Source organism: Propithecus coquereli, unplaced genomic scaffold (genome assembly GCF_000956105.1).
Source record: "Propithecus coquereli isolate 6110/MARCELLA unplaced genomic scaffold, Pcoq_1.0 Scaffold59, whole genome shotgun sequence".
NCBI lineage: Eukaryota > Metazoa > Chordata > Mammalia > Primates > Indriidae > Propithecus > Propithecus coquereli.
In genome coordinates, this window is record NW_012151840.1 from 1,817,498 (window position 1) to 1,838,760 (window position 21,263).

Genomic DNA, 21,263 nt, shown 5'->3' on the forward strand with positions numbered 1-21,263 from the left:
TCTGAGGCTGAGTCAGGAGGATTGTTTGAACCCCGGAGTTTGAGGCTGCAGTGAGCTATGATTGCACCACTGCACTCCAGCCTGAATGATAGGGCGAGACCCTGTTTCTTTGAAAGAAAAAAACATAAGAACCTGGTAATGGTGGTTGTTTTGGGGAGGAACCAGTTGCTGGGGAATATGGGTAATACCTTTTGAATTTTGTACCATATGCATTTATCAGTAAATACAATTTAAGATAAAGCAAAAACAAAATTTGCATTCAACCAGACTTACCTCTGTCTTCTGACAAATACTGGTGGTGTTCTCATATCCTATTTTCTGAGGTATCTTTTCTCCACAATAAAATTGTGAACTCTTTCAGGACAAGAATCTGCATACCTAGGTGTTCAATAAATATTACATTGACAAAAAGAACCCTCAGGTGCACATCTCATGTAATTCTTTAAAATTCCTCTCTGGACCTTTCAACCACAAAGTTGTATTATTGGGATCCCATTTGGATCTTGCCCATGGTAAGTAACTTCAGAGGGACCAGTTGGGTAGTAGAGGCTGGAAGTATGTCTGCACATCTGATCTTGATGTCTTGCTTGCCAGCCCAGTTAGGGATGACATCCTCCCAATCTTTCTGATTCTATTCTAACTTATGCTGAAATCTGGGTAAAGGGGGGCGGTCTCTTTAAGAACTGGTGTGGCGGCCCCGCCCTTGAAGGGGATCAGCTGAATCTGAGTCACGTGACTCTCTGCGTCTCTCTTCCGGCAGCAGAAGTTGGGTCCGCATGTGCGGCTATGGCCAGCGCTGCTGGGGTTGGGGGCATCGTGCCCCCAGCCCCATGCTCCTCCTGAGTCTACTTCTGTCTGCAGCCCCATTTGGCCTGCTGGGGGAGGAAACCCGCCAGGTGAGGGCTCTGGAACTGAAGCAATAGAGGTTTCAGGAAATGCTAACCTTGCAGTGTGGCTAGAATCTGGGGCATCCAAAGGGTGGCAGTGAAGGGTGGCTGCCAAGAGGAGGGTTCGTCAACCGGGGGAGGCGCGGGGGGACAGCCATGTATTATGGGACGGGATTGTGGAGGAGGGCAAATGTGCGGGTAAAGTCTGGATCCTGACACAGCCTTGGGTGACCTAGGTCTAGGCAAGTGTTGGATTTTTTCTTCCCAGTTCTGTGTCCTGACCTCCTCCCCATCAGGGTCAGGGCAGTCTTGGCTCTACACGCACCCCTATTCTCCATCCCGCCGCTGCCCCTTATCCCAGGATTCCCTTAGCTCCTTCTTACCTAGACCCCCAAGGTCCCATCCTTTCCCCAGCATTTCCCAGACCCCCCTTCCCCCAACCCTCGAGTTCCCGTGTCTCTCCCTGATCCTGTTCCCTCGACCCTCCACTGTTCCGTGTTCCAGGTATCTCTGGAGGTCATCCCTGGCTGGCTGGGTAACCCCCAGAACCTGCTTCATATCCGGGCAGTGGGCACCAATTCCACACTGCACTATGTGTGGAGCAGCCTGGGGCCTCCAGCGGTGGTGCTGGTGGCCACCAACACCCCCCACAGTACCCTGAGTGTCAACTGGAGCTGCCTGCTGTCCCCTGAGCCTGATGGAGGCCTGACGGTGCTCCCCAAGGACAGCATCCAGTTTTCTTCTGCCCTTGTCTTTACCAGGGTGAGGAGGTTGGGGAGCTCCAAAAAGAGTGCAGAGGAGGGAGTTCATCCTAATCAGAGGGAGGAATTGAAGGAGGGGGTGAAATAGATATGAGAGCCCTGGTGGTGGGGGAAGGTGTGTGGGAGGGGTGATTCAGGAGAAAGCTAGATCAAGGTAAGCCCAGTTCCACCCCACCCCCACCTTCCAGCTGCTTGAGTTTGACGGCACCAACGTGTCCAATACGGCAGCAAAGCCCCCAGGAAAACCGTATCCTCCATACTCCTTGGCCGAGTTCTCCTGGAACAACATCACCGACTCACTGGATCCTGCCACCCTGAGTGCCACATTTCAAGGCCGCCCCATGCACGACCCTACCAGGGCTTTTGCCAATGGCAGCCTGGCCTTCAGGGTAAGGGACAGGGAATTAGAAGGAACTCAAAAGGCTGATTTATGAGGGTGGGAGTTAATGATGGGGTGGCCCTCAAGCACCAGCATCCAGCTGTTTCCCATATCTCCCATGTTTCCTTCCTAGGTCCACGCCTTTTCCAGATCCGGCCGACCAGCCCAACCCCCTCGCCTCCTGCACACGGCAGATACCTGCCAGCTAGAGGTGGCCCTGGTTGGGGCCTCTCCCCAGGGAAACTGCTCCTTGTTTGGGCTGGAGGTAGCCACCTTGGGCCAGGGCCCTGACTGCCCCTCAATACAGGAGCAGCACTCCATCGACGATGAATATGCACCTGCTATCTTCCAGGTCAGGCTTCCAGTGGAGAGGCAGATGGCTGGGGAATGTAGGTGTGACTCCGTTAGGACCTTAGAGAATGGTTCAACCATTTACTGTTTAGCAACTCCTTTTAAGTGTGGCCACTGTACTAATGAATCTGACCCAGTCTCTGCCCTCCGTGGAGACAGAAGGCTGTGCAGTATGAGACATGCTCTAGCAGGCGGGGATCTGCAAGGCCTGGGGGCCCTAAGGAGGGAGCTGAGTGCAAATGTGCAGGGCTGGAAAAGCACTTAGTGCCCACCCAGTCCAACTCCCCCATTTTACAGAGGGGAGATTGAGGCCCTACCTAGGACTCAGGACTCCTCTGCCCTTAGCACACTGCCTGTCAGTACTAGTGACAGACGGAGGCTGGGAGAGTTGGGCACAGGTTGGTCCTCCTCACTCTGTCTTGTTTGCCTTTCTCCCCAGCTGGACCAGCTGCTGTGGGGCTCCCTCCCACCAGGCTTCGTGCAGTGGCGACCAGTGGCTTACTCCCAGAAGCAACGGGGCCGAGAATCAGCCCTGCCCTGCCATGCTTCCCCTCTTCACCCTACCTTGGCATACGCTCTCCCCCAGTCACCCATCGTCCGAGCCTTCTTTGGACCCCAGAACAACTTCTGTGCCTTCAATCTGACATTCGGGGCTTCCACAGGCCCTGGCTACTGGGACCAACACTACCTCAGCTGGTGAGAGCCAGGGCCCGGCCGAGGGCTCGGGGGGCTGAAGTAGAGGGCTGAGCCTCCTGGCCTTCACTCCTAAGCCTGTTTACCTCTCTCTCTCACTCTGCTTGCTCTAGGTCGATGCTCGTGGGTGTGGGCCCCCCTCCAATGGATGCCTTGTCCCCACTAGTCCTGGGCATCATGGCGGTGGCCCTGGGTGCCCCAGGGCTCATACTGCTGGGGGGGGGCCTGGTTCTGCTTCTGCGCCAAAAGCAGTACTCAGAGTACCAGTCCATCAACTGAGGCCCACTCTCTGGACGGAAGGACGTTACTGGACCTGCCTTGCTGTGACTGAGACCTCTGGAGGTTGGCGGGTCAGTGTTCCAGCCGGCCCCTCCCCTCTCCCATCTTGCTTTTCTTAGAACCTCACAGACTAGCCTCAACTTCCTGGGGACCCCCAGGTGGGGCTTCCTTCATACCTTGGGGAGGGGCCAGGGACAGGGGATTGTTGCTAAAGGAAGGAAAGAAGGGTCCCTCGGCGTTTCCTTCCTGCATACCCCACACTTGTTTGCTTTGGATGGGATTCGAGTCCTAAATGAGAGGTCTTCTGACTGGTCGGCCGCCCTGGAGGGCATGAAATAGACTTATTTTTTTCACAGGGCTCCAGTCTCTTCATGTGTGAATTTGATGGGCTGGTTTGGAGCTGGTTCCAGGGAATGGAAGTGCTAAGTTTCTGTTTGAGGCTGCATTTCCTCACCAGGACTTGTTCTCTCCCTCACCATGGAACCAAGCCTTCTGTCAGCCCTCCGCCATGTGGAGCTAGGAGGTTTCTGTTGTAGTGTGAATCAAACAAGGAAGGGACATTGAGACCAGGGTACAAACTGGAAAAAAGAGCCAACAAAGACTGTGGTAGTAATTTATTGTTACACACACACACACACTCACACTGGGTTAACATCAGCCACTGTGCCTTCCAACCACTCCCCAGCCACCACATGTGGACACACGTGCGCGCACACACAAACACACACACAGCACCACCCCCTAACCCCTCTTGGGAGGCAGATTTCCCTGTCTACTCCTCTCTCCTGTGGGAGGGGTGTGACTTCTGGGCAGTTTAAAGGTGGGAAGTTACAGAGGCCTAAACAGATTGGAAGAGAGAAGGCAGCAGCCCAGGACTGGGGCAGCTATAATAGTCTTGACTGAAGCTAAAGGGCCCTTATCCCAGACTCCCAAGGAAAGTTTTCACCAAACATGACAGTCCTATTTGATCTGATGCCCAGCCTCTATCCTTAGATGTGGGCAGTATATCCAGGCTCCTTGAGGTCCTCTGCTTAGACAACTGACACAGAAATGGTCAGGGTTTGGCTGTGGCCCTGCCGCACAGAAAACTGGGGGGAGACTGGGGGGTGGGGCAGAGTCCACCACTAGTAAGCCCTAATGGCTGTGGTGGCAGGTTGCTCAGGAAGGAACCATGCCTCTCCCCTGGTCCTGGCCCCTGCCCTCAGCATCCTTAAGGGACATAGCTGTCCACCTCTTTCCCTGCAAGGAAACTAAGGCCATCCTTTATGACTGTCCCGGGCCCCAAAGATGAAGGGCAGCCCTGGCTAGGGAAGAGCTCTGATTGGATGGGCCCCCTGTTGGGTCAGTAGCAGGGTTCCCCTTACCGAGGTCCCAGGGCTGGGGGCAAAGTCCAGGTCTGCAGCCAGGTTCAGGGAAGTGTTCCGAGCCCACCCGGCGCGCCCCGCCCCGAGGCCGAGAGGGCGGAGCGGCTCAGCCCCAGGGGCGGGGCCTGTAGTCGGAGGCCGAGCGCGCGTGGTCTGGGTAGTCCAGGCGGCTCTCGGCGGCAGTGAGCATGCGCTCGGGCTCCACCACGAACATGTAGTAGAGGTTCCACACCAGCATGGACAGCAGCGGCAGGAACGTCAGGCCGTACCCAAAGCCTCGGAAGGAGCGGCCCACGGCGAAGGTCAGCCAGTATATCAGCCTGTGGAGGCAAGAAAAGAGTCGGGCTACTCTGAGGGAAGCGGTCAGCTGACTGGCAATAGGCCGACGGTGGAGGAAATAGGGAGGCAGATGGGAGGGTGGGTATGGCTGGGACTTCTGAAAACCGCCAAAGTTTACGAAGTTAATATGTGCCAGGCACGGTGCTAATTGCTGTAAGTGACCTATTTAACTTTGACTTCCCCACATCTCTATGAGGTTAAGTATACTATTCCCTTTCTTTTATTTATTTACTTTTCAAATTTTAGTTAAAAAATTTTGAGTGGGCAGTATACATTCACATGGTTCAAAATTCAATAAGTAGAGTAAAATATCTTCCTCCCTTTACTGATTCCGACCCTATTCTCTTCCCCCATCCACCCCCAGGCATACAACATTATGGCTTCTTGTGCATTAGGTGATTTTTTGGTATATATGAGCAAAAAGTTTTGTTTTCTTTTCCCATTTTTTGGAGTATGGTAGCATACAATATAGAGTGCTCTGCATGTCGATTTTCCCCCCATTTTAATATATCTTGGAGATCATTTTATATCAGATATAGTTTTCTCATTCTTTTACAGTTGAAGTGTGTTCCATTGTATTTATTTTACTGTTTTGCAGATGAAGAAACTAAGATTCCAAAGAGGTTAAGTAAGACTGGTCCAAGGTCACACATCTGGGAAATAGCAAAGCCATGATTTGAACCCAAGCCTGTTCATCACCCCCTCTTCTGCCATTTAGAGTGGCGGAAGGAGGGAGGAGAGTAAGGAAGGCAGCTTCAAGAGGACTTGAGGCCCAGAGGGATGGGTCAACCACAACCAAATTTCTCCACTTGGAAAACTCACTCAAAATTCACACCCTGCCAGGCACAGTGGCTTGAGTATGTAATCCCAGCTACTCAGGAGGCTGAGGTGGGAGGATTGCTTGAGCTCAGGAGTTCGAGGCTTCTCAGCTATGATCACTGCACTCTAGCCTGGGCAATAGAGCGAGACCACATCTCTAAAGAAATAAAATAAAATACATACCCCTCAATGGAAGGAGGGGGAGGAACTTCCTCTTAATACATGAAGGACCACTTATTACATAATTGATGAATGTCTACTCTTTTTACCTGTGAAAGGGAGGGAAGAGGGAGTAACTAACTGCTGCTTCTCTATTGCACCAGGAAGCAGCATGGCATAATAAGAGTGAACTCTTACCACAGTGCCAGATTGTTTTAGGCACTCTACATTAATTAGCTCATTTAATCCTCAGAACTCCATTTTACAGATGGTGAGACTGAGGCACAAACTGCTTAAGAAACTTGCCCATGGTAGAGAAGAAAGGACCCTGGAGGCAAGGGACCTGGATTTTAGTCCTACCACTGTTGCTGACTAACCTGATCAGCTCTTCTCCCCCAATCTGTTGTGGTTTCCTCTCTCTAAAATGGGAAGTCTGGGCCAGGTGCAGTGGCTCACACCTGTAATCCTAGCATTTTAAAAGGCCAAGGTGGAAGGATCACTTGAGCCCAGGAATTTGAGACCAGCCTGGCAATAGCGAGACCCCATCCCTACAAAATATTAAAAAATTAGCCAGGCATGGTGGTGTGCACTTGTAGTCCCAGCTATTCAAGAGGCTGAGGCAGGAGGATTGCTTGAGCCCAGGAGTTTGAGGTTGCAGTGAGCTATGATGATGCCACTGCACTCTAGCCAGGGCGGCAGAGCAAGAACCTGTCTCAAAAAAATCAATCAGTTGGGCCGGGCGCGGTGGCTCACGCCTGTAATCCTAGCTCTCTGGGAGGCCGAGGCGGGCGGATTGTTTGAGCTCAGGAGTTCGAGACCAGCCTGAGCAACAGCGAGACCCCGTCTCTACCAAAAATAGAAAGAAATTAATCGGACAGCTAAAAATATATAGAAAAAATTAGCCGGGCATGGTGGCGCATGCCTGTAGTCCCAGCTACTCGGGAGGCTGAGGCAGGAGGCTTGCTTGAGCCCAGGAGTTTGAGGTTGCTGTGAGCTAGGCTGACGCCACAGCACTCACTCTAGCCCGGGCAAAAGAGTGAGACTCTGTCTCAAAAAAAAAAAAAAAAAAAGTCAATCAAATAAAATGGGAAGTCTGGACCAGACAATCACTGAGTCTTCCTTTAGCTCCTTGCTGCTTCTTACTGCTTAAGTTAACTTCTACCTGAGACCAGTATTCCCCACAGTCAGAGATGAGAGTCTGAGTTACCTGCGTAAGAACATATTTATCTTGGGAAAATCTACTGGGAGAAAATACAAGGCTGCATGATGGTCAGGAGGCTGGTGGGATAGCTAACTACTAGACTGCAATCAGAAGTGACAGGAAGACTAATTTTAGCTCAATAGGAAGAATATTTTAGCAATTAAAGCAACCTGGAATCATGTATTGAAAGTAACAAGAGGAACTGTATTAGGGAAAAATGGAAGACCTATAGTTGGGTTCAGAAATTCAAAGGAGCCTTCTGGGTTAACAGTAGTTCACATGAAAACACCCCTAAGGATTTCAGGTGACAGCAAACTCTGAACGAAAGGAAAGTAAGGAGGCTGCCATGAGAGCCAATGTGGCCTTGGTTTGTAGGAAGAGGACAGTACCCTTGGACTAGGGCCTCCCCATTGACAAGACGAAGAGAAGAGCAGTACCCTCAACCAGCCCCTTCCCATTGTCAAGCAGGAGAATTTTCTGCCCAGAGGAGAGAAGCCAGGACAGGGAAGGCAGGAGGGCAATTTAACAAAGTAGAGACAAGGGGAGTGGAGGGAATTGAGGGCTACTGTCAAATATCGGAATTTGTCCTAGGCAATTCTGGAGGGCAGAGTCAGGCAGAAGCACAATATAAAGAACTTTCTAACAATAAGGACCTTTAGAAACTGAAACATATTGCTTTATATAAAGAATTGAGCATTTGGTCACAGGAGGTGTTCAGCTAGAGGCCAAAAAAGCTACCTGACCAGAGGAGTGGCTGCAATGGTGCATAGATTTAGATGATACCTGAAGGCCTTCCAGTTAGACAGTGGTGTATGTGTCTCTGAAATCAGCTTCCTATGGGAAGACATAAGAGCTGACCTCCTGCTACCAGGTGAGGTAAAGTGCGAGAAAGTGGACTCATCTCTTCAGGGCACACATTTGGGCCAATGTAGAATCCAGAAAGCCCCTGACCCTAGCTCTCCAAACATTCAGATGCCTGGGTCCTCTAGTATCATCACCTCTCCCGTCCCCTACCCCCAGCCCCAACTCACCGGGAGATGGCAAAGAGACCAGTGAGCAGAGGGAGCAGCTTGAGGGCATCCTGGGGCAGGTAGGTGGAAAGTACAGCCAGGTTGAAGAAGTAGAGGATGAAGAGCTGGACCGACTGGGCCACATATCGCCGGTGGATCTCCACCTCCCGCCGTGGCTCCCCAAAGGGCCGAAGGGCAGAAAAGCATAACAGGCTCAGCCCGTACACCAAGAGCCCTGGGTGGGGTTGGAGAACACAGGGTCAGAATAGGCAGGAGGGTGCAAGAGGCTATAAGCTAAGGGCAGGGTTCATGGTGGATCGTGCACAGGAATGGACTATCTACATAGTGGGGTGGAGGTGGTCCTGGGAGGAGATGGGTATGCAGAGGGGCACGGTGCAAGAGGCCCTGAAGGGCCCAGGCCGAGTGAAGGGAAGCCCTCCTCCTCCCCAAGCCAGGCAGACCCTGCCCTCCTCAAGTCCACTTCCCAGATGCTCCCTTTCTTCTCACAGGGCCCAGGCTCACCCAGGATGATGGGGAAGGTGGCAAAGACCCCACAGCGCAGCGTGTAGACCAGGCGGGAACTCATGGTGGGCAGCCGTGGGGCATCAAAGGGCAGGAAGGCATATGCCCCGTACAGTAGGCAGGGAAAGAGGATAAGTGCAGCTCCCACAGAGGCCACAGCCCTCAGCCCCTCACGGCCTCCACAGATCCCGCAGCTCCCACAGGAATGGCCAGATGGCCTCACCACTGCCTCGGCCCACTTGCACTCGGGGGGCTCAAGGTGGGTGACCCGGGTGGGCAGGAAGGTCCGGCGCTCGCCCTCGCCTGCCTCACAGCGCACAATGAGGTCTTCCTGGGGCCGCCGCTCAATGCACTGTAGGTCGATGGGCACGAAGGCACGGGCTGCCTTCTCAGGCAGCAGGTTGGCATCATCTTCGGGCGGCTCCTCTAGCTTGGTAATCGGTTCTGACTTAAGGGGCTCTGGCTCAATGTCCCGCCAGCCGGGGGGATCCAGAAATGGAGCGCTGGGCTGCGGGCCTGTCCCCCAGGGCAAGGTGGCAGCCTCGCTTACTGTGCTGTCTAAACCATCCTCGGCCCCCTCTGTGGCTGTGGGAGACCCAGCTGAAGACTCCATTCTGAGGGACTCAGCCCTAGGGGACTCTTCCCCACCTTCCCCTTCTGGCTGCCGGCCATTGGGGACCAAGGCCTCGGGTGGGCTCTTCTCCAGGGCCTCAGACCCCTTCACTTCCAGCAGGGCTAGGCTCTCAGGTTCTGTCATCCTGGGACCTCTGTTCTGGGGTGTATCACAAGGTCATGTCATCCTGGAGGGAGGAGAGGAAAGCTGTTAGAAACCCCTGTCTTCTGGCCCATAGGACGGGTTGACAGAACTGGAACTCTCCGGGGCAACTGGCCTTATGGGCTTTAGCTCCTTCTGGAACCTTGGAGAGAACATGGTGCAGAGGAAGGTGTTGAAACAGAGGGAGGTGGAGGGAAGTGAGTTGCTGAAATGGAGGCAGCCTTTCAACATCAAATGCCGCCCAGCAGGAGAAGGTGAGTCAGGGGGCACAGGCCCTGGCAGCTGTGACCTCAGTCAGTCCCCACCCACGCCTTCTACCCCTCCACCAAAACCCCTGGAGTCATGGCCACTCTAATGCAGGAATGGGAGGAAGAGAATGTGTCTAGAACTTTGCCAAGAGTTTCTTTCCCACCAAGGATCTTCCTGTGGACAGAGAAGTTGCCCCTCCACCATGCCATTTCCCCTTTTTTCTGCAGATCCCTGCCTGGAACCCTCCTGGCAACTTGTACCAGTGATTTGCCCACAAATCTGTCCCAAGGAGCTGAGAATTGCAGGGTACCCTGTCCTTTCATCGGTACTTGGTCAGTTTCCAAACTTCTCACTAGCCCACCTCATTCATCTCCGTAGGCCCTGGGTCTGTTCATTCTGACTTTTAGGTCTAATCATGGCTGTTTCCCATGCCTTCTCTCCTGCCTTTCTCCCCTCCCTGCTGCCCTCCACCTCACTGCTTCTGGATGGGGCTGATTCCCCTCCCTCGTCTCCTCAAAGGCCCTCCTACCCTTGCCATTTGGACCCATGACACCCTCTTACTTTTCATCTGCAGAGAGGTGAAGGGTCCCCAGTGTCCGGGAAGGAGCTGCCCAGCTCTCAGCTAGCTCTGTAAGTATTTCTCTCCTCTCCCTCCCTTTACCTGTGTCTCCAAACCTGTCTGACCAGAGCAGGTGGGGCCCAGATTAAAGGGGCAGGCCCCGCCCTGCTGAATCTGCCGACAGAAAAAGCACTGGAGGAGGACGTCATCCTTTCTGAAAGTGGGGCTGCAGCTGGGCATAAATGCAAGTTCGTATTCTAGGCACCTGCAATGCTTAAGAACTCCCAGCCAAGGAAAGCACAGGGGGGAGAGTGGGTTTGTGCACCAAAGGGTGCCTGGAGTAGGTTGGGAGACCCAGAAAAGAGGTGGAATTTGTATACTTACTCATTCAGTAAATATTTATTGAACACCAGTTTTTAGATAGGCATTGTGCTAGGCACAGACACAGAAGAGAACATGATGACAGTCAAGGTTTCTGCCCTCGAGGAGCTTATGTTCTATTGGGGTAACAGATAATAAAGAAGCCTAGCACCTAAATCGCCAGCAACTAAATCACCTTTCGGTAGGGAAGACCTCTTTGATAAAGTGGTATTTGAGCTGAGACCTGAAGGGAAATCAGGAGTATGAGTGTTTCAAGAAAAGGAACAGCAAGTAAAGACCAACGGGTGGGAAAGACTTAGGCTGTTTCAGGAACAGAAAGAAGCTGGGTGGCCAGAGCCAGGAGCATAGTGGTAGAAGGGGAATTTATGTTTCCGTTACAATGTGTGCAAAGGCACAAAAACCCCTTGTTTTTTAGCTCAGGTTTAAGGTTAAGAGAGCAATAGGAATCCAAGTTAAATAGGTGAACTTTCCAATGTAAGGATCAAGGGTCAGAAATGTGAGGGAATAGTTTCTCATTTCTATGAGACCTTATACTTAAAGTCATCTGAGCTTTGTGAGGGCAGGGACAGTGTCTAGACTGATTATCTCTGTGTCCCCAGAATCCAGCACTGTGGCTGGAAGACAGCTGGATTTCAATAAATGTTTGCTGGGCTGGTGAGAGATGGACATATAAGCTGGAAATCTTTGGGAGGAGCTGAAGGGCAGAGGCGCTTGTACAAGAGTCATGTCTTCTAAGGCTTTAGTCCTATGTGATGCTTAAACCTTTCCAAGGAAACTTTCACATGCATTTTTTTGTTTGTTTAAATTATGGGGAAAAGGGAGAACTGGAATCATTCTCACCAGCAACCTGAAAGAGGCTTGGCTCAAATGGGGGGGCGGGGTGAAGGAGCAGAAGGGTGGACCAAAAGACCACTGCAGCACAAAGCAACGTCACGCTCCTAGCTGTGAGCGCACCTGCCCCGATACACTTTAGCTTCGGCCGCCTCACTGGGTCCACTGTCAGTTTTTTGACAGCTTTGCCAATAAAGTTTTACGCAAGGGCTTGGAGAAGCCGGAAAGAGGCCAATCTGCCCAAAGTTAGTTCTGGCAACTTCCCGGGAGGGAAAACTAGTTTCGCGAGATTTGGTAGCAGCAGGCCACTGGCCCGCAAGTGTGCGGCTGGTATCGCGAGATTTGGCAGGCAGAGGAGGAGCTGTCGCGGGCAGCCGCCTCACAGCGATGGCGGCCGAGCAGGGCCGGCGGCGGTGGCGGCTGCGGCTCCGGCCGGAGACGGCAGTGGTGGCAGTAGTGGTGGGTGGCGGGGGCCTGTGACCGGGAGCTGCCCCCGGACCCGGGCACCATGAGCCAAGGCCCACCCCCAGGGGAGAGCAGTGAGCCCGAAGCAAAGGTCCTCCACACTAAGCGGCTTTACCGGTGAGAGGGGCCGGGGTGTGAGTGCAGGGGCCGAGGGAAGTGGGGGGACGGCAAGGGGCGGGGCCTCACGGGCGGGCGGGGCCCGGGTTCCCGGCGGGGGTGCCAGCGAGGAAGGAGGGTGCAATTTAGGAGGAGGGCGCAGGGCACCGTAACCCGGAATGGAGCTGAAAGGAGGAATTGGGTGGGTGGGAGGTTTGGAGAGAAGCACGTGGAGGAATCTCCTCCGCAGTGAGCTTGGGGCGGCACGAAGCTTTGCGGAGTTGGGGTAATGGTGTGGGAATTGGGGCTGGAAAGATTGGGTAGGTGAGGTGGCGGTCACAGATGGAGAAAAACCTGGAAGGGAACGGTGTTTAGAACTCTGTAGGATTTACGGGGAAGAGTCCTGGACTGAAGTCCAGAGAGCCAGGTTCAGGTCCTTGCTTTGCCCCTCTCTCACTGTGTGACCTTGGGCCTCAGTTTCCTTACCTTTAAAAGGAGAGATTTGAATTGAATGTGCTCTCATGTCCCATAGGGCGAGTCAGACTCCCATTGGGGAGTCTGAATGAGGAGAAGGAAGCTAGAAGACTAATTGTGTTGGCCTGGAGAGCCATAAGGGCCTTTGGCTCCAGAGTGTTCTTAGGACGTGGGAGCCCATTTCAGGGCACCTGGGGACTCCTAAGTCCTGCCTTCCTCCCAACCTCATGACTACAGTCTCTTGCCAGGCAACTTCCATTCCTGGTTTCTGATTTCCATAGTGCCACCCACACTCCTCAAGTCACATCTTCAATCCTTCAGCCCTCTGTTGGGAACAGGCCAGTAGGAGCTCCTCCCACCCCGGGTGGAGGATATTTTGTGTAGGTCATCTAGAACATGGGCTCCAGAACTGGATCAAAATAGGATGAAGCATAAAGATTAGGGTGAATTTTCTGCCTCCCTTCTAGTAGGGAGCGAGGTTTGGGGTTTTCATTTCGCTCAGTCTATATAGAACAGGGGTGGTCGCGTGAGAAGACTACCCTCAGAGCCTTGGGCACTATCTTGGCAGTGAAAGAGTCAAGAGCATATTGTCTTTTCCTCCTTAAGTAGACATTCTGCATGTTCTGGCTTAGTAAGCTAGAAGGCAGAGGGGAGTATAGGCTGCTCGAAAAATAGAAAAGTGATCCAATCCAGCAGCCCCTGAGCTCCCACTGTGGGATGCCCCAGGCAGTCCCCAGGTGGGTGAGGAGTTGGTTGGGGGTGGCACGTGTGCAGCGTCATGCTGCTGAGTGTCAGTGCCGCCTGTCAGACAGCGTGGGCAGTGTCTGCAATGTTCCTTACTTGTTTCTAGCTTTTGGGGTTGGCTCTGGTCATCCTTCCGATTGTCCTCAAATCTAGTTCTTTCTCAAACCAGTATATTCACAGAACTGACTGACCTGAGCTGGCGTGTTCGCATGAGTGGCTTACCTGTGTCAACATGGGTATCTGCCTGTAATTGTGTGTTGTTGGCTTTGAGCAGGGTAGGAATTTGAGGCAGCCAGTCTCTGTTTTTATTATTTATTATAGCAATGGTGACTGGTGGAAGGAACTGGGAGAAAGGTCTGATTTCTCTCCCCAAGATAATTGTATTGTTAGACTATAGACTTGTCACTCTGAGCTTCAAAAATCTGGGGAACTCCTACACCTTGCTGTTTACAGATATGAGATCCTGAAGTGTTTTAAGCCAGTCAGAAGAGAAGGCAGCAGGAGAAGGGATGCTGTTAGGGACACAAGCACCAGTTAGTTAATTAGGCCAATGAATTAGTTATTTGTTTTTAAAAATATTTTTATTTTTTTAACACCGTGCTAGGCCCGGAATTACAATAGTGAATGAGACACAAGACTAGTTTTTGTAGTTTTTGTTCTCAAGGCAATCATAGTTCAGTGGAGAAGCTTATAGTCTGATGGAAAATGGAGGAAAAAAGTGCTGAGCCTGCTCAGATTTAAGCATTTGCAATTAGAACTTCCTAGAGTAGTGGTTATTAACCTGTTTTTGGATTGAGAATCTAAGGAGGGCTCTGGAGCCTGTCCATAAAAATGCACACACTCCCATTGGATCTGTCCATGGCACTAAAATTAAAAGCTCTGCCCTGGGGATTAAGCTGTCAAGAATAAATCACCGATGCTGCTCCTGGCATGGAGGGCCAGGCAGCTAAAAGGGCTTGGCTCCCATTTCTAGGCTGCCCAAAAGGTGTTTGGAAAAATGCTGAGCTCTCCACATTTCCTGTAAGAAGGCCTTGAATACTACCTCACTCAGCTGGGTGCTGGTAGTCACTTTGCCCTTACAGGGCAGCTTTAGTGATGAGCCACTACCACCACAGGGTGTCGGCCAGCTGAAGCCCACTTTCCCTGGCCCAGGAGCACATCTTCGTTTGTTCTGGAAATCATTACTCCCTGTCTTTTGTTGCTTTTATGTTCACAGCTGTGCCCGATGCACCTGTTGTTATAGCTGCTGCCTGGTGTCCTCTGGGTTTTACCCTTCCAGATATGACACCTACCTCTGGGACTTTTTGGCCATTCATTATAGAGTTTCTTTGGCATTTTCTTTGCTGTAATCATAGACTTACTTCTTAGTGTCTGGAGTCTCCCCCTCAGCCTTATAACAAGAAGGATGGAGACTAACACTTGTTGAACGCTTACTGGGTACCAGACACTATCTTGGGTGCTTAAGGCATTAGTTATTATAACTTAATCCTCAGAAAGTAGACAGTAATAGTCCCATTTTATAGTTGGGTGAACTGATACATAAGGAGGTTAAATATTTTGCCCAAGACCACATAGCTGGTAAGAAGTAAAGCTAGGATCTGAACCCAAGCAGTCTGGTTCCAAGTCTACACTCTTAACCACTATGCTAAATAGTTTCTTCAGCAGAATCCAGGAGACCTTACAACTAAGCTGCTTAGGAGTTCCCTTTACTTTCCCATACCCCACAATTCCAAAGCAGAATTTTATACTAGGAATGCCTGTCCTTTATGTCAGAGATAATAAGCCCGTACATAATAGTAGTTCACTCATTCCACTATTATTTATTGATTGTTTACCATATACCAAAGCTGTACATAAATTATTTTATTTAATCTTAACAACAATTTTCTGAAGTAGCTGCTATTATTAGCTCCATTTTTATTGACATGGTAACTGAGGCTTTAAAATGCTAGGTAATTTGCCCAAAGTCACAGAGTTAGTAAGACACAACCAGGGTTCAAACCCTAGATTTTGTGCCTGGCATCACAACCTGCGATCTTTACATTAGGAGAGTCTACCCTCCCATATTACAGAGTTTTTCTGCCTCGACACTGTTGACATTTTGGGCAGAGTAATTCTTTATTGTGGTAGGCTGTCCTGTGCATTATAGGATGTTTAGCAGTACCCACTAAGTGCCAGTAGCAATCGCCTTTCTCCCCAGTTGTGACAACGAAAAATGTCTCCATCATTGCCAAACGTCCCCTGGTGGAGGGAGGGTGCTGTATCAGGATGGAGACTGTGTTTGTCTTGTTTTATACAGAGCGCACCTTCTAGCCTTCTCCTGGAAGGCTTCTCTTAGGAAGGCTTCTCCTCACCTCTAATTCTTTAGCTTTTTCTCTATGATCAGTGTCCTAAGCATCCTGGTAGACCACACACATGGCTCAGGGATGTTTGCCTGTGTTTCCCTGCAGGGCTGTGGTGGAGGCTGTGCATCGACTTGACCTCATCCTTTGCAACAAAACCGCTTATCAAGAAGTGTTCAAACCAGAGAACATTAGCCTGAGGAACAAGTAAGCTGGAGACTCTAAACTGCGGATCCTTACTGTTTCCCTGCCCGTTTCCACCAGAAACCCTGTCAGATACATAAACACACGTTCTCTCTTAGCTCATGGTGCCATAATGGACTGTAAAGTCTCTGGCCTTCCTAAGAGAGGAGATAGAGAGATAGGGATCCCTCACCCCATCTGCAGCTTCTGTGTCAAATAAACTGGTGCCATAAGAATGGCATTTCAGTCGAGGGAGTTGGCAGTACTGCAAAATGAAGGGAAAGGATAGAATAAAAAGCAAAGAAGAAGGGAGCAAAGGGTGCAGGAGAAAGAAATGAAGATTATTAAAATTCTTAGTGTTTCCTGCTTCTATCTTTTGGGGCTCCACTGCCTTCTTAGATTGCTGTTGTCCTGGGTTATATTGACCCTGTATGTCTCTTGGGAAGCACAGAGATCTGTTGGTGGGGTTATTGGCACATGACTCCTTGCCCTTAATTCTGTGTCCCCCACCAAGGGATGGTCGGTCTGTCTCATGCTCCCCTACACCCTCCCAGGCTGCGTGAGCTGTGCGTCAAGCTTATGTTCCTGCACCCGGTGGACTATGGGAGGAAGGCTGAGGAGCTGCTGTGGAGAAAGGTATACTATGAAGTTATCCAGCTTATCAAGACTAACAAAAAGGTAAGGGGAGATCTTAGAACTTGGGAAGAAACTTGTCTAAAGAGGGAACGCCAAGGAATAAGAGATATCTAGGAAAGTGGGCCCAGAGCATGGTTGGAAGTGGAGAGCCAAGGAAGAGATGGCAGAAAGGAGGGAGGAAGTTAGACGTAATTAGGATTGGAGAAGGAGGAGAGCCTGGTCCCAGACGGGAAGACCAGAGAGGTGGATCTAAGGGTGTGGGGGTAACTTGTGAGTGAGAGATGTAGGTGGAGTTCCAGAGCTAAGAAGATATGTTTATTTTCTCAGTGAGATGAACAGGGTAGGGAGGGCAGAGTGGGACTCTGAGCTTTTTGCTCAGCCAGCCCTTTTCCTTTCCCAAACTCCAGCACATCCACAGCCGGAGCACTTTGGAATGTGCCTATAGGACACACTTGGTTGCTGGTATTGGCTTCTACCAGCATCTCCTTCTCTACATCCAGTCCCACTACCAGCTGGAACTGCAATGCTGCATCGACTGGACTCACGTCACCGACCCCCTTATAGGTCAGTGAAACCCGAAAGGAGGACTTGAGCCGGCTCTGACATCCCTCCACCTCTGGCCTTCTTATCCCTCAGGGTTCATGTAGCATGTGACCCAGGCAGGTGGAGTTCCAGCGAGACCTGCAAATGGTTCATGAAGTTTGGATTTATCCATACAATCCTATGAGTTAGGGTAAAGATCTCAAGGAAAGAGAGATGCCTGGGATTATGGACTGATGCAGAGGCGGGGGAGGGACAGAAGGATCTAGAGTAGGTCTGGCACTGGAAGAGGGTATTCATAATATTTCTTTTCTTCTCCTAGTTGAATTTGGCCGGCACTGTTTCTTTTGACTTTAGAGATTGTTTCCCAATGTTTGATGAAAGTATTGAAATCTTTAGAAATGTTGGGAAAATTGTGGACAGTCTTTCAAGATAGTGCAAATCCCTTTTCAGCAAACTGAGGTACTGCCAGCTACAGTTTTACTTCCTTTTCTAGTTAGTAGTTTTCTTTTCAGTTCAGCCACCCTTTAGAGCTCCTTCCCCCAGCTCTCCTTGCTCTCTGTGTCTCCTTTCTTCCCCTATATTCATGCCCCCATCCCTCACCAGGACAGATATTCTAGGTAAGAGATGGAGGTTGTGTCCATGCCACCACATGGCAGCATTCTCTGGTCAGAAGCAGAGCATCTGTGTTTTATGCATTCTACAACATCCAAAAACAAAACAACATTATTCTAAGACCGTGTCCACAGGCTTTACCAGATAGCCAGAGCAGTCCACACAGCTAAGAAAAAAGATTACGTCAAAGGATCAATTCCCCAAACCACTTTAGTTTTTCTCTTCATTAATGTTTTCTCCATTCAGCCAACTATGGAGTGTCTGTAGAAAACATTAGGAAGGGCTTTTCAAAATGGGAGCTGCACACCTAGGAGAGAGGCTGTAAAGTGGAGTGGGTCAGAGGCTGGTCTCTGAAGCCTCTGGAATGTTGACTCTGCCACTTACCAGCTGTGTGGCTTTGATTTGTTCAACTGTAAAATGGGAGTAATAAGAGTAACCTCATAGGGTTGCTGTAAGGATTAATTAATTTTAATACTTCAGAACACTTAGACCAGTACCTGGCACATGGGAAAACTGCCTCCCAAAGAGCTCAGGCTCTCTGGACTGAAGTTACAGGGCAGCTTGAGTGAAGGGAGAGATGAGAGCTCAGGCATATTTAGCTTTGGCCATCACCAGTCCTCAGGCAGGGCAAGCTCACTTTTCTCCTTTATGGGCAGACTCTCCAATGGGCTGCCTCCTCCATGGGCCTCCTGCAGAAGCAGGAGCATCTGCACTGGCCTCGTTCATATTCCATTCCTCTTGGACAAGTTAGTTTTCCATCTTTACCCAAACCTTTTGCCTTTACGTAGGTAGCTTCTACCCAAGGCACTCAGGACCTTCTCAACACTCGAGCCTCATCTCTTCCTCCTTTCTGGAAGCCTTCTGACGATGACCTTCTCCCAGGATGCTGTCCTGGGTTGAGGGCCCTAGCCCTCCTCTTTCAGTTCCTTCTTGTCCTGTGATTGAATCCTACCTGTGAATCTGTGTCCCTGTCTATGTCCACCCATGATCCTCTGTGTTTCTCCCTATGTCCTGGATGAATGTCTTGTCTACCCCGGAAGACAGTGTTCCAAAGCTGGCCCTGGATTCCCGATTTCCTTTCTCTGCTTAGGAGAGGTATTCCTCATAGGTTGGGGGCAGAAGAATGGGCTCATAAATCTCTCTCTCTTTCTCTCTCAGGTTGTAAGAAGCCTGTGTCTGCCTCAGGGAAGGAGATGGATTGGGCACAGATGGCATGCCACCGATGTCTAGTGTACCTGGGTGATTTGTGTAAGAATCTGAACTTTTGGTTTTCTCTTTTAGGCTACAGGATAGGCCAGACTGCTTCAATTGTTGGTACTACCCTTTACATGATTAGAGAGCAGGAGGAATAGCTTGGCCCCTGGTAACTTTTTCCCTCCAGTCTGCCTGTGATCCCTTCTTTTCACCGCCCTTCTGCCAGTCAGAGAGTATCAGTGAATACAGAAAGAGGGAAATGGCTTTGAGTTTTAAGAGAGTCAGGATGATATCTCTGTGTCAGTAATGGGTTAGGAAGATTTTAATTTGATATCACTCTCCTTCTGTGAGGGTTTCTTTTGTCTTTATGGACTCCTAGATGAATGGGAACTTCAGCAGGACAGGAATTGAAGTTAGACCTTAGGAAGGATTTATCTGCCTGACAAATGTTTCTAAGGATGGAAAAGTACTCTCTTGCCTTATGGCTCCTGGGTCTATAGTCCTGACAGACAGTGGTTCCTCATTAGACTGCCAGTGTGTGGCTGCTGGGTGCATTATCTTTTATTAACCGGAGAATCCTATCCCTCCCCCTAGCCCACTCCTGGACCCCTCAAGGGCAGTGTTTGCAGAGAGTCAGCTGTTCCATGTTAGATGGACCAAAGCATTATTAGTAATATCTTCTTTCTAGAACTGAGCAGTTGCATTCCAGAACCAAATATCAGAGGTCTCTGCAAGCAATTGTGTATGCTGCAGCTCCCCTTTATTAGGAAGAAGTAATCAAGAGAGCCTGTTTACTTTACAAACACTAAATATTCTTTACATTTTGAACCTACCAGCAAGGAAGAGTTGAACAATTTGCCCATAGTCATGCAGATTTAGGACTGTGCCAGAGACCCCAGCAGCCTGCCTCCTAGCTCAGGTACCTTCTTCCAGGCTCTTGTTACAGCTCCTCAGAGTGGACTCCCAGATGAAGGGGTGAGGGTTTTCTGAAACATGGAATAATGGCATTTTCCTTCCCTCTCTTCTGCAGCGCGATATCAGAATGAATTAGCTGGTGTAGACACCGAGCTGCTAGCCGAGAGATTTTACTACCAAGCCCTGTCAGTAGCTCCCCAGATTGGTAAGTGGACTCACTTTGGGGCCTCCCAGCCCAGCAGGATTTTCCAAGAGGAAGACAGTGTTATTTTTTAGATGGCACACAGGTCATGTTCACTTCCCCCAGCTCCTCCTCACCCTCAGCTCTTATACTTCACCTTGGTTACACATTTTCCCCCTGTGACACACTCAGAAGAGGGTGGAAGGGAAAGAGAAATGGGAAAGTTTTGAACTGAGAAGGAGGGAGGCAGAAGAGAAGGAAGAGAGAAAATAGCTTCCCTCTCCCTGAGGTTTCTGTAGAAAGAGGAGCACATACGGCTGAGAGAAGGGATAAGACTCCTTTACCGGGGGAGGTGGGGGTTTGCATGTCGAGGGAGCACTCAGAGGTGAGAAACTGAGCTGGGATAGAGGAGAGGGCTCCATGGAGTTCTGTCAACCTTGGAAGAGCCACAGTGGAAGTTGAAGGTGTGGCACCCCATCAGTGCCAGTAACCCCTGGCAGACCAAGCAGACAAAAGCTGATGGGAAGTAAGAGCAGTCAGTAATCCCCTAGAGGAACAAGACTAAGACACCAGAGTCACCTGTAGACCCAACTGTTCTCCCCACGAGTTCTCTGATGCTTAGCATTGGTTGGGCCTGGCATCTTTGAATGAGTGTTGTGGCCTCAGACCACATGGATTCTCTTTCTCTCCAGGAATGCCCTTCAACCAGCTGGGCACCCTCGCAGGCAGCAAGTACTATAATGTGGAAGCCATGTATTGCTACCTGCGCTGGTGAGTATTTGCCAGCTCTTTCTCCAGCTCTGCTTTCATGTCCATATTGTTCCTACTTTGTCTTCAGTCTTCGCTTCCTCCCTGCTCCAGCTCCTGGCTGAGATAGATAGGGGAATGCTAAGATTGAGGGGGCCCTCCACTCAGGGGGACCTTGACACAGTCCTGCTTTTCACATAGCCACTTGGATTTGTAGGCAGTTGGGCAGCTAAAATAGCTATTCAGTATCCTGTGCAATGTACAGGATTGTTGTCTTCCCGAAGAAGGAAATAAATTTGATATAGTTGGTAAAATGTTACCAAAGTGGCCTCTGACAAGAACCTCAGAATTCTAGAGCTCCATTGTCTTCATGTGGTGACAGCACATGGAGGAACCAGCTAGCACGCTAGGTCACTGCTTGCCTGGGTCTGACCTTCAGCTTTTAGAATAAAATATAAAGTTTTGGCCGGGTGCGGTGGCTCATGCCTGTAATCCTAGCACTCTGGGAGGCCGAGGTGGGTGGATCGCTCAAGGTCAGGAGTTCGAGACCAGCCTGAGCAAGAGCGAGACCC

General features: G+C 50.5%; 3 protein-coding genes across 4 annotated transcripts in view; 2 read left to right on the forward strand and 1 right to left on the reverse strand.

Annotated features, from left to right (window-relative positions):
• The first annotated feature begins 738 nt into the window (after nucleotides 1–738).
• Nucleotides 739–4,444, forward strand: GLMP (glycosylated lysosomal membrane protein). 2 transcript variants are annotated; one of them, XM_012658595.1, is made up of 6 exons: nucleotides 739–896; nucleotides 1,392–1,649; nucleotides 1,837–2,037; nucleotides 2,161–2,379; nucleotides 2,818–3,074; nucleotides 3,185–3,708. In XM_012658595.1, exons 1-6 carry the CDS (start codon nucleotides 777–779, stop codon nucleotides 3,348–3,350), a joined length of 1,221 nt encoding a protein of 406 aa, XP_012514049.1. In that variant the 5' UTR covers nucleotides 739–776; the 3' UTR covers nucleotides 3,351–3,708. The 2 variants fall into 2 exon arrangements, with proteins under 2 accessions (XP_012514049.1, XP_012514050.1); XM_012658596.1 differs by lacking the exon at nucleotides 2,818–3,074 and having other exon boundaries at nucleotides 3,185–4,444.
• On the reverse strand, nucleotides 4,441–9,564 carry TMEM79 (transmembrane protein 79). Its single transcript, XM_012658597.1, has 3 exons — nucleotides 8,765–9,564; nucleotides 8,264–8,477; nucleotides 4,441–5,034 (listed from the first exon to the last, which is right to left on the reverse strand). Exons 1-3 carry the CDS (start codon nucleotides 9,519–9,521, stop codon nucleotides 4,821–4,823), a joined length of 1,185 nt encoding a protein of 394 aa, XP_012514051.1. The 5' UTR covers nucleotides 9,522–9,564; the 3' UTR covers nucleotides 4,441–4,820.
• Nucleotides 9,565–11,857: 2,293 nt separating this feature from the next.
• SMG5 (SMG5 nonsense mediated mRNA decay factor) overlaps nucleotides 11,858–21,263 on the forward strand; it is a 29,348-nt gene continuing 19,942 nt past the window's right edge. The window contains exons 1-7 of the mRNA XM_012658598.1: nucleotides 11,858–12,141; nucleotides 15,789–15,887; nucleotides 16,418–16,541; nucleotides 16,907–17,063; nucleotides 18,813–18,902; nucleotides 19,879–19,968; nucleotides 20,637–20,715. Coding sequence (XP_012514052.1) covers nucleotides 12,068–12,141; nucleotides 15,789–15,887; nucleotides 16,418–16,541; nucleotides 16,907–17,063; nucleotides 18,813–18,902; nucleotides 19,879–19,968; nucleotides 20,637–20,715 — 713 coding nt within the window. The 5' untranslated portion in view covers nucleotides 11,858–12,067. The remainder of the gene's footprint in view (nucleotides 12,142–15,788; nucleotides 15,888–16,417; nucleotides 16,542–16,906; nucleotides 17,064–18,812; nucleotides 18,903–19,878; nucleotides 19,969–20,636; nucleotides 20,716–21,263) is intronic.

Excerpts from the sequence above, each read along its gene's own strand:
- TMEM79 (XM_012658597.1), bottom strand. The coding sequence starts at position 9,521 with ATGACAGAACCTGAGAGCCTAGCCCTGCTGGAAGTGAAGGGGTCTGAG. Across the intron at positions 8,478-8,764 it reads CACCTTCCCCATCATCCTGG|GGCTCTTGGTGTACGGGCTG; the intron begins GTGAGCCTGGGC and ends AACCCCACCCAG. Across the intron at positions 5,035-8,263 it reads GGTCTCTTTGCCATCTCCCG|GCTGATATACTGGCTGACCT; the intron begins GTGAGTTGGGGC and ends TTGCCTCCACAG.
- GLMP (XM_012658595.1), top strand. The coding sequence starts at position 777 with ATGTGCGGCTATGGCCAGCGCTGCTGGGGTTGGGGGCATCGTGCCCCC. Across the intron at positions 2,038-2,160 it reads ATGGCAGCCTGGCCTTCAGG|GTCCACGCCTTTTCCAGATC; the intron begins GTAAGGGACAGG and ends TTTCCTTCCTAG. Across the intron at positions 3,075-3,184 it reads GACCAACACTACCTCAGCTG|GTCGATGCTCGTGGGTGTGG; the intron begins GTGAGAGCCAGG and ends TGCTTGCTCTAG.